The sequence below is a fragment of the Emiliania huxleyi genome (genome assembly GCF_000372725.1).
Source record: "Emiliania huxleyi CCMP1516 unplaced genomic scaffold EMIHUscaffold_113, whole genome shotgun sequence".
In the NCBI taxonomy this organism is placed as follows: domain Eukaryota; phylum Haptophyta; order Isochrysidales; family Noelaerhabdaceae; genus Emiliania; species Emiliania huxleyi.
Genome location: NW_005201613.1, coordinates 319,374 through 331,084, shown reverse-complemented (window position 1 = coordinate 331,084; position 11,711 = coordinate 319,374). Strand labels below are relative to the sequence as shown.

Genomic DNA, 11,711 nt, shown 5'->3' with positions numbered 1-11,711 from the left:
ACGGTGCTGCCCATGGAGGCCACATCGCCCGCAGCGTAGTGAGTAAGTAGGCTCGCCGTAGCGGCCATCGGCCGCGTAGCAATTTGGGCTGAGCACAGTTTTCCGGAAAACAAAAAGGAAAACAGAGGGTCCCCAGCACTTTGCGTTTCCGGAAATTTCCAGGGAAAAGAGGGTGTTTGGTGCTCCATTCTGGAAACTCGCGAGTTTCCCTGAGTCTGAGAGCTGGTCTGGGGCAAAATCTGAGGCAAAATTGAGGAAATCGACAAAATACCCAGGCGATCGCAGGGTAAATTCCAGGTATGCACGGGTTCTCCGCAAAATTCCCGGCATTTTGCCGATTTGACCTAAAATTTGGCTGATTTTGGGCCCAAACCAGCCTCAGAGCCCAAAATTTGACGATTTCCACGGAGTTTTCCCGGGAAAAGAGAGAGGAAAAGAGAGGGTGTTGTAGAGAAAAAAGGAAAGGAAAACAGACGGGTCGCGAGAGGCAAACTGTGCTCAGCCCAACGTAGCATGTAGTATCAAGGTAGCGAGTAGTGATAAAAAGTAGCGAGCATCCCTGCAGGCTGCGCGGCGCTGGCACATGTGCATGAGCATGCCATCTTATTTATGCATGTGCATGTGCAGGCTGCGCGGCGCTGGCATAGGCATGTGCATGCCATCTTGTGCATGTTCGTGTGCAGGCTGCGCGGCGCGGACGGGCGCCCCAACCCGCACGAGGAGAGTACGACCTCGAACTGCGAGCTCGACACATGGGAGAGCCAGTATGGCGGGCGGGCGGGAGCGCCCTCGATACTCGAGCAGCGAGGACGGGCAGCAGGCGACGTTTGGGAGCAAAATGTCGAACAGCACGGAGGGTCTCGGCCGTGGTGCGCACCCGATGGGTCGAGACGGAGCGAGTGATCACCTAAGACGATGGGGCGGACGGTCCCAGCTCACTGGCGGTCGCAGGGGGAGGCAGGCAGCTAAATCGGTGACCGAGCGACCCGAAGAGAGGCGCCTGCAGGGATGCAGGCCGAGCAAGTTGCGCGCGCGAGACGCACGGTCGACGCTGTAGAGGCAACGTACCATGCACGTGAGCAACACGCAGGTTTCCAGCTGCCGACCCGGGGACCCCTTGCGGCGCGTCGGTGCCGTCGTCGAGTTGTTTCACAGCCTTGTTAGGGGGGCAGGAGGAGTGCAGGAGGAGATGCAGACAGAGTAGGAGGGGGGGGGGGGGAGAGGAAAGGGGAGGGGGGAGGAGTCTGGGGGGTACTTGAGGGGAGGGGAGAGGGGAGGGGAGAGGGGAGGGGAGGGGGGAGGAGTCTGGGTCACTTGCCTAAGGTTCTTGCCCTCAAATTGCAAAAGTCATGACCCGAATGCATCGAATGCAGATGCACTGTTGTTTGGTATTGCTAAAAATCTCTCTCCTCTCTCTCATGCAATGACGCGCAAAATGCATCGAATGCATATGCAACGAAATGCAATCAGTGTTGTTTTTGCCCATGCAGTTGTAATGCAGGCGATGCAGAGAGAGAGAGTCTTCTTGTTGGCGATGCATGCGAATGCAAAAATGCAGGGGGGGGGGGGGGGGGGTCACTCTCTTCTTCAAAATGCATGAAAATTTTCTACAGACACTTTTGATGCTGAACAAAGTTGTTAGCGTAAGTCAAGCCCTCAAAAACAAACCTATTCACTTTTGTCCAGCCCTCGAAATGACCAGCGGAATCTACTTTTGTTTTTGTACTACGGGTGAGTTGGTTAAATGACCAGGCGTGAAGAACAGCCAGGCTCGGACTGGACACCAGCGCGGTCGCGAGATAGGAGATGACTGCACACTGGAGCTGTGACTGTGAAGACGCGGTCTCTTTTGTGCTCCTCAGGGCTTGCCGCGGTCTTTTTTGCGCGGCGCCTCCACGTGAATTTGAAACGTCACGTTTTTGCCCGCTCCTTCGAGGCTCCGCTCTCGGCCGCAGCAGACGCATGTCGCTTCGAAACCTGCTGCCGCTGCTGCTCGCCACACGCGCCGCGGCCAACTGCTGCCCGGTAAACCAGTTCTGTGGCGCGGATGGCACGACGTGTTACGACAACACGTGCGAGAACCTCTTGACGTACGGCTGTCAAGTTCGGTCTTGCTGCTCATGTCAGACTTCCTCCATCCTCGGGTGCGAGTACCTGATCTGCAACAGCGGCGGCGCAACCTGCGTGCAGAGCATGGGCGTATTCGGCGGCCGGGTGCTCGCCTTGACCGAGCGCGTGTCAATCGTCTCGTGCTCGGGCTCCTTTGGCTTCAGTGTCGCCAACGCCACCTCCACCTGCTCGCGCATCCTGGCCGACGGGAAGGCGAGCACGGAGACGTTTGGCTACGGCCAAGGCCGCTGCGTCGCCGCGGAGCTCGCCAACCGAAAAACCACCTCGAGCTGCACGTCGACCTTCATCGCGCCCTCGCCTCCGCCGCCCGAGCCACCGCCGCCTATCTATACGCCACGCCACCCCCCATACCCCCCGGCCCCGCCGGACCACCCGCCGCCACCCCCCTCGCTGCCGCCACCCTCCTCGCCGCCACCACTGCCCCCGCCGCCCACGGAGCCGCCGCTGCCGCCACCGCTCCACCCGCCGCCGCCGCTCCTGCCGCCGCCCACGCCCCCGCCACCGCTCCACCTGCCGCCGCCGCTCCTGCCGCCGCCCACGCCCCCGTCCCCGCTCCTGCCGCCGCCGCCGCCCCCGCTGCCACCCTCTTCCCCGCCACCCTCACCCCCCCCGCCACTGCCGCCGCCGCCGCCCCCCTCACCGCCGCCACCGCCGCCACCCTCACCGCCGCCGCCACCGTCCCCGCCACCGTCCTCGCCGCCCTCGCCGCCACCGCCGCCTCCGCCGCCGCCTCCCCCCCCTCCGCCGCCGGCGTCGCCGCCATACAAGTGGACAGAGTATGCTATGCCCAGAGGGCGGCGCGGCCACTGCGTCATCGCAGCGCCCTCCGGCGCCCTCGCCTCCCTCGACGTCGCGATGCAGTCGGCCCGCCGCTCGGCCAAGCCGCGCCCCGCCTCCGCCTCGGCCGAAGACGAGACGGCGCTCCTCACCGACCACGAGCAGGACATGTCTCGGACATGTCGTGGACGTGTCTCGGACCTGCCCCTTATAGGCGCTCATCACCGACCACGAGCTGCCGAGCAGAGAGAGCTGCTTCGAGGCGTGCTCGTCCTCCCTCCTCTGCATCGCGCTCGAGTTCTCGCCCGCCGACGCGTCCTCCTCCGCGCTTGCGGACTGCCGGCTCGTCAAAGAGCCTCTCTCGGTCGAGGCGGTGGCGCCTTCCGACACCGCCGCCTGCTACGTGCGGCGCAAGGCCTTCCTCCTCCCGCCCCCGCTCCCGCCTCCCGCGCAGCCGCCCACGTCCGTGCTGGCGTCCGTGCTGGCGCCCGTGGCGGTGTCCATGGCGAGCGGCTTGCTGGCGTTGGCTGCTGTTGGCTCTGCCTGCCTGCTCGCCCTCCGGTGCCGCCCGCGAGACGCGGAGGCGGCGTACGAGCCGCACGAGCACGCCGCGCGAGGCGGACCTGGGGGCGGACTCAAGCGGACCGCCTCGTGGGCGGCGGAGGCAGGCACAGGGTTGGGGCAGCGGGCGGCGGCTCTGGCAAGCAGGGGGGCGGCGGTGGGCGCCGAGTGGGGGCAGCGGGCGGCGGCGGCGGCAAGCAGTCGCTTTGGCAAGCGCGGGGTGCAGCTGCTCGGGGTCGATAGGGACGCGCCACTCTCGCCGGCGCTCCCCGCGGCCGACAAGGAGCGATTCTCGAGGGCCGAGGCCGCTAAGCCCGCGGCGGCCGACGTGATCGGCGAGATCCTCTCCCGCAGCCGTGCCTCCGGGCGACACGCCGCGCCCTCGGCCGGCGAAGCCGCCGCCGACGACGACCGGCGTTGCAGGTCGCCGCCGATCTGGGGGGTGGATTATTGAGAAGAAAACATATACGTCCTATGGCGCTGTGCGCTGGTCTGTGAGAGGTTGTGGTCGAGATTTCACGAAAATGACCCCCCGTGGTGACCCCCGGGTCCCTCCCCCCTCCTTCCAGCACCTCGCTCTTATTTATCGTGGGGATCATCGTCGACGCTCCCCACGTCGCTGCTCCTGTCTGCCCGAGAGTCCTCCTCGCTGGTGTCGCGAGCAAACGGCTGCGCCTCGCCCCCCTCGGCGGGCGAGACGTCGCCTCCCTTGCGGCGCTGCAGCTCTTGCGTGGCGGCGAGGGAGATGAGAACGGCGGCGCCGCCGACCGCGTACTTCCACGAGAAGGGCTTCGGGTAGAGCACGAAGGAGAGGGCCACGGTCAGCACCTGCGGACGCGGCTCCGCCGCTCCTCGCCGCTCCGCTCCGCTCCTCTCTCCGCTCCTCTCTCCGCTCCTCTCTCCGCTCCTCTCTTCTTGTCCTCCCCCCCCCCCAGGCGGCGATTTCAGGCGGCGATACCAGGCGGCGATACCAGGCGGCGATACCAGGCGGCGATACCAGGCGGCGGGCGCGGCGGCGCGGCGGGCACGGCGCGGCGGCGCGGGCGGTGGTGGAATTTCGGTGGAGCCCCGGCTACTCGGCTACTGAAACGGACTCTCTTCTTGGTGCCTTGCGCATGCTCTTGACGAGCTCCGTGACGGTGGCGCCGTAGAGCTTGATCAGGAGCAGCACGACGCTGACGCTCGCGTAGCCGCATATCGAAGACCCCACGAGCAGCGGCAGCACCTGCGGCTGCTTTGCGCCGTGCCGCAGCGCCGCGCCGAGCTCGCCTGGTGGGGTGTGGGCGCGGGGGGAGCTGAGGGCGGCGACTTCGGCAGCGTGCTGTGTGTTTGGGGCACCGCGTGCGCGCGAGGGCCACAGGTACGGCGAGAGCACAGCGTGCAGGGGAGAGCTGCCTCCGGCCAGCTGCATCCGGCCTGGGAATGTGCCCTCTCGAGTGCTATTGCAATAGGCTGGGGTCCACCCGTCTCGCCCCTCCGGCGCGTCTCGGAGTGTGGGTGTGGCGGAGTATGCGGCCGCGGTGGCGGTGGCGGAGGAGGGGGGGGGGGGGGGGGCCCTTGTTGCCCCCCAAAAAGTTTTGGTGGGGGGGGGGGGTGCCCCCCGGCCCCGGGGGGAAAAAGGCACAAAATCGAGCTGCATAGCGGGCATGCCGGCATGGCAGCGACTGCCAAGGAACCCTGAAGCAGTCGTCAGCCGGGGGGGAGTGTCTAGTGCTAGTGCTGCTAGTGCTGGAGGTGCTCGTGGAGGCGGAGGCAGAGGCAGAGGAGGGCGCGCCGGTGGGCAGCAGCAGCAGCAGCCCCCACGCGGAGCCAAACATGGACGAGTAGGCCACCACCTCAACATGGCTCGCCTCGCCAGGGAGGCCAGGGCGGCGGTGAGGCGGGCGGCGCGGCAAGAGGAGGCGCGAGGCCGGCGCGCGGGCGGCGGAGGGCTGCGGAGCAATCACCGCCGGGCTAATCGAAGGTGCTACTTCGCTGCGAGAGGAGGGCGGCGAGGAGGGCGGCGCGAGGCCGCGGGCGGCACCGGGGTGACTGCGCGGAAGAATGCCTTCTCCTCGAAGTTACTCGTCGCGGCGTCGGCGGCGATGCCGAGCAGGATGAGCCCGACGCCGGCGAGGTGGAAGGAGGGCAGCGTGTCCGCGTCGCCGAGGGTGAAGAGCGTGATTCCGCCGACGAGGCCGCCCGCCGCGAGGTACTCGAGGAAGGAGTAGCGCCGGCCCTGCATCAGGGTGCCGAGGAGCATCGTCGGCAGCAGCTTGCTCGACTTGAAGAGCACGCGCGTCGAGTAGTTGAGGTACTTGAGCGACGCGTTGGTGAGGTACATGCCGGCGAGGGTCAGCAGCGAGAGACGCAGGTACTGGTCGAGCGTGCCAACGCGCTGCCGGCTGCCTGTGACCAGCAGCTCGAGGTGGCCGCAGACCGCCATCGTCGCCGCCGTCACAAAGGTCATCCAGCCGCTAAACTTGAAGCCCGGCACCTGGAACACGCCCTCCTGCAGCGCGGCATAGAGGACGGCGCTCCCGATGGCGGACACAGTCAGCACGATGAAGAGCGGGCGGCCGCTCAGCGGCAGGGCGAAGCCGAAGCACTTTGCCTCCGGAGGCCGGCGCATATGTGTGGAAGGAAGAGCGAGGCGTCGGGAGGAGGGCCGCCCAGCGCCATACCAGGTATTTTCGAAGGCTGTGAACTCTCACAGGCCAGCGCACAGCGCCATAGGAGGTATTTTCTTCTCAATAACAAGGCTGTGAACAGGTTGGAGCAGTAGCTCCTGAGCACGGCGCCCAGGGGCCTGTTGATAGGTCCAGGTGATAGCCCTGGATGTGGGGAATGCATACGCCTAGTTGGACCTCAGATCGCCCGACCGCGTCCCGGTGCTCTGTGGTCGGATTTGTGACGCCGCCGCACCGCGCCGCGGCCGGGGGCCCTCCGGAGGCCGAGGATGGCCGTGGCGGACCAGAACGAGCTCTGGGAGGTTCAGTGTCAGTGTATATATTGTAGAGACCAATCATGTCCACAATATCTCTCAGTCTAGCTAAGCCTGGGAAGGCGATGCCGGGGCCATACAGCAGCTTGATGGTGTTTCGCCGGCGTGCGTCCCGGAGCGGTCCCGGTTGGGCGGTCCGGGGGAGAAAACTCAGGACAACGCCGACAACGCTCTGATTCGACTTTTGACTTCAAACAAAGACAGTCGCACGCGCCACGGCGCCTCAGCGCGGCGCGTGCGACTGTCAGGAGCGGATCCGTCAGTTAGTCGTGTTCACGCCGGGATCGTGTCCTGACTAACCTGTGCAGACTTTAGGCTACAACAGTATACACATCTGTGTCTCTGGGGACCGTGGCATCCGCGCCGTGTTGAAGCAGCAACTCGACCACCCGCTCGTTGCCCACGCCGGCGGCGACCACCAGCGCAATGGCGCCGTCGCTGATCTGCAGGTTGACATCCGCGCCGTGTTGAAGCAGCAGCTCGACCACTCGCTCGTGGCCGGTCGTAGCGGCACCACCAGCGCGGTGTAGCCTTTGCCGTCCTGGACGTCGATCTCTGCGCCGCGCTGTAGCAGCATATCTCAACCACTCGCTTGTGGCCGTTGAGGGCGGAATACATCAGCGCGGTCTGGTCTTTGTTGTCCTGCACGTTGATCTCCGCACCGCGCCGAAGCAGCAACTCGACCACCCGCTCGTGGCCCTCCTGGGCAGCGAGCATCAGCGCGGTGACGCCGTTGCTCTTCTGCAGGTTGATCTCCGCGCCACGCTGAAGCAGCATGTCGACCACCCGCTCGTGGCCGTAGTAGGCGGCGCCCATCAGCGCGGTGCCGCCGATGCCGTCCTGCTTGTCGATCTCCGCGCCGTGCCGAATCAGCAATTCGACCACGCGCTCGTGGCCGCTGGCGGCGGCGCCCATCAGCGCGGTGAAGCCGTTGCTATCTTGCACGTTGACCTTCACGCCATGCCGCAGCAGCAACTCGACCACCCGCTCGTGGCCATTGTAGGCGGCGCTTGTCAGTGCGGTGCTGCCGCCGCTGTCCTGCTGGTCGATCTCCGCGCCGTGCTGCAGCAGCAAGGCAGCCACCCGCTCGTGGCCCTGGCTGGCGGCGTCCATCAGCAGGGTAACGCCGATTACTTCGCCATCCTCGCGCGCGGTGTTTGCTCGCCCGCCTCTCTCGAGCCACGAACGCACCGCCGCTTCGTCGCCTCGCAACACCGCGTCCACGTACGGCGCCTCTGGCTGTGGCTCGTTGGAAGACATAGGTACCGATCGTGCGTCCCAAAGTCGATCACACAACTCTCTCAACTCGCAAAAAACCATTCCCCGGACCCGGCAGAAGTTTTTTTCGGACGGCTCTGAGAGATTTTCACACATCATGTTCTTGTTTTGTCGGCTTCTGTCGAGGACAGACATACGTCCCAGCCATATAAATAAATAAACAAAGAGAAGAGAAGAGCCGAAACCCCAAACCCAAAAACATAGAAACCCAGGCGGCGACAAAAAATGTAGCCAAAAAGAATTTTACAACCAAATTCCCTCGCACGACTGGGCACGCCGGGACTGGCGCGCACTGGCACTAACACAGGTACAGGTACACAACGGGAGCCACCAAGCGACTCCCACGAGGGCGGCGAGGCACTTAGCTCCGTGCACCCGCCCACCCCCGCCACAGGCAAGCTCATTCACAATCTGCTCTGCAATTGCCGTGTGAAGAACGACCGAGATACGCTGCTTCTGCAGCCCCAGCCAATTCTTAGTGGTCCAAGTCACCTCATCGAGGTACTGGGCCCGCGTCAGCTTGTTCTGTAGCACGTCCGCCGCCTTCCAGAGGATCTCGCGGACCCCCTTCCCGAACCCGCCGAACGATTCGAACAACAGCAACTGCACTTCAACGTCCTTGTCTTCCCTGGCGTAGCGATAGTCCCCGCTGTAGGACGGTATGCGGCGGTCGCCGCCCACCACCCTGCCCCCCTGGTATGCCAGCGCCCGGTCCCTTGCCCTCTCTCGCCCATGCTCTTCCTCTCCCCCTCCATGCCGCCCCCCGGTACCCCTCCCCCTCCCCCCCCCCCTCCTCCTCTCCCCCCCCCTCTCCCTCCCCCCCCCTCCCCCCCTCCTCCTCGCAGTAGGGCCCATGCCCCATGGACCATGTTCCGGTAGAATGATTCGGTGTTGCCGAAAGCGATCAGTAACCAGCCTCCGGCGGGGCCCCCCGCTACAGTGTGGCTCAACACAAGTGACAAGATTTAGACATAATAATCTAATCTCGGCGCGATGTACTATACTCCGGTCGAGGGGTTGCTCGCACGCCGACCCACCCATGACGCCCAGATTCCTTGCGATATTCCCGAATTTTCGAGCAGTCGATGCTCGTTCTGGCTTCTGCACAGGGAGAAGAGGGATGCCAACGTCTGCGTGATGCGCGCGGCAAAGGTGGTCTTTGCAACAATTAATAGGCGCTATTAATATTACGCGATTATAAAGCCGTACTCGACGGCTAGTGCTAGTCCCCCATCGGGAGGACGACCCCGGCTAGTCGCCGACCACACCCACAAAGAACCCTGCACAAAGATCGCAAGGGCGGCGACCTGTTCCTTTTGTGTTTTTACCCATCTCACAGTAGAGAGCGTGTCCGTTTTTATTTATTTATTTATTTATTACTCGTGGTGTGCGGCAATCTCAAGCCATCAACTGAGCCCTGGCCTCGACACCTCGACACCAAACCTCGACACCGACTCGACACCTCGACAACCCATGCCAACTCGACAAACTCGACACCCCTCGACACCCCTCGACACCCCTCGACACCCCTCGACACCCCTCGACACCCCTCGACACCATCTAGGCTGAAACCATGCTCGTCCGTGTCAAGGTGCCAAACTCGACACCTCGACACCGCTCGACACCGCTCGACACCGCTCGACACCGCTCGACACCTCTGATGATCCTAACACAGCAGAGACGTAGACCCATTGGAGTCACAGAGTTAGAAATCAGGGTTGCAGCAGCAATCAAACTTGGCTGGCAGTACTTTCATCCCTGAGTTGCAGCCTCTCAAGTTCTAGCTCAAGTAGCAGCTCAGTTGCACCCCTGTTGATGCAGCAAACATGGCAGTACTCAGGTAGCCCTAAGGTGCTGCACAGCACCTTGTACAGTGGCAATGAATCCTCACACCAGTGAGCTTGTGCCATGAGTGCAGACCTGTGGTCCATTGCGCTTTGTGCACTGGCGACGCTGCAACGGCGACGCTGCAGCGGCGGCGACGCTGCTGCGATGGGGTACTGTAGCCCTTAGCTGCTGGACAGCACCTTGTGCAGTGGCAATGTCCACTGACTCATGGCACCAGCCTTGTGCCATGAGCGCTGTGGTCAGTTGCGCTTTGTGCGCCGGTGACGCTGCAGCAGCGACGCTGCTGCAGCAGCGACGCTGCTGCGGTGCTGCGCCTGCACAGCACCTTGGTGCACAGTGGCAATGACTCCCGGCACTTGATGTCCTCAAATGTCCACAGAGAGTATACTGGTTGTGCTCAGGTTGTGCTACATCAACAGGGTGCAACTGAGGCTGCAACTAAGGGATGAAACAGCTTTGCAACTGCTGCCCAACTTTTGTTGTATGTTGATGGGCTGCAACTGCATCCACCTGCCACCTTGGACACCTCGATACCTCAGACGCCTCTTGACAACACTCGACACCCGCTCGACACCCGCTCGACACCCTCGACACCCTCGACACCCTCGACACCCTCGACACCCCTCGACACCCCTCGACACTCCTCGACACGGACAAGCATGGTTTCAGCCTCGACAGGCCTCGACAGGCCTCGACAGGCCTCGACAGGCCTCGACAGGCCTCGACACCTCTATCCCTCGACAGCAGCTCGACACCCTCGACACCGGGCCTCGACACCTCGACACCAGGGCTCAGGCCATCAACGTGTCTGGCGGCATGTTGTGCGAGTATATGGGACAAAAGCGTCGAAAATGTCCCAAAAAGCGTTTCTCGAGTTTGTGGCAGCTCCGCAGCCAGCGCGGGCTGCCGGGACGCACCGCTCGCGCGTTCTGTGCACTCAGTGGGACCCAGGGAGTGCACAGATCCAACAGGAGTGAGTAGGCTCGACGCCGTACTCGAGATGGAGCTGCCACAAACTCGCCGCCGAGCGTGACACCGAAGGCGTCCCGGCGGAGGTGATGGAGTGTGAGACCTGAGGCTGCGGAGGTGACGCCTGAGGTACCGGCCCGTGCACAGCGACTCAGCCGGCGACCGCCACGGGCTCAGACGAGACTTGTCGACTCGTTCCAGCTCAGCTTCACCGTGGTCATCGGGCGTCTGTCGACGTCAGGACCACCCATACAGCTCGCGGGTTTGAGGTCGCAAGAGCCAAGATGGTGGCGTTTGGACATCCCAACCATCACACAAGACAGCCTGTAGGTGATGGCGGGACGGCGCAGTGTTTGTGGCACTCGGCAGTAGGCACCCGCGGCACGGCCCCGCTGTCGGCTCTCACGGGCTGCGGAACCGGCCCCAGAGGGAGCCGGTCCGGGCGAGTGTGGCAGCTCCTGCGCTAGTATGGGCACCCTCTATCATAGCACTACTGATCCTGGTCATTAGAGCTGCCAGGGATAGCGTCAGGAGCCGGTAGGAGTCAAAACCTCTCATATTTGAGACATCGTGTCCCATATACTCGCACAACGAGCCTCGAGCGGGCACGGTCTTCGGACTTCACGCGGTGTGTCTGTCGTGTGTCACTCTGTCCTTGCCGTTTCGTGTGAGCTGTGACCCTCTTCACAGACTTCACTTGTTCTCTGCATGGATTGTACTGGTTTCGTGCGCCCGGTTTCACAGAACCTTCTTCCTCTTGAGCGTCGTCACGAGCCCCCGTGCGATCTCGAGGTTGATGCCGAGGGCCTTTCGCAGCTCCTTGGCCAGCAACGAGCGCGCCCGCCCGCCGCCCGCCTCGAGCGAGCGCCCGGCAGCGCGCTGAGCGGCCACCCACGCCAGCCCGTTTGCGACGTGTTCCTGCGCCCCGGCACTGCGCGCCGACATCCGCCTGCCCTTGCAGATCTTATGCAGCCGCCGCGCGGGAGGCAGCGCCCGGACGGATTGCGCCGGAAGCCGAAGCGCCCCGGATCCCGGGAGGAGGTGCTTCGGCCGGGCGTGCAACGCTTCGACAGCGAGCCATGTCGCGGGCGACGCACCCTTGCTGCCGCCTAGCGCGTCCCAGACACGCACCAGCGCCGCCGTCTCCCCGGCCTCGGCGAGGGCG

At 64.0% G+C, this 11,711-nt stretch overlaps 1 protein-coding gene across 1 annotated transcript; it reads right to left on the bottom strand.

The window, feature by feature from the left end:
• Window positions 1-4,540: 4,540 nt before the first annotated feature.
• On the bottom strand, window positions 4,541-6,079 carry EMIHUDRAFT_109082 (hypothetical protein; the record flags this gene model as incomplete). Its single annotated transcript, XM_005791434.1, has 2 exons — window positions 4,541-4,737; window positions 5,533-6,079. 2 exons carry the CDS (start codon window positions 6,077-6,079, stop codon window positions 4,541-4,543), a joined length of 744 nt encoding a protein of 247 aa, XP_005791491.1.
• Between the last annotated feature and the right edge of the window lie 5,632 nt (window positions 6,080-11,711).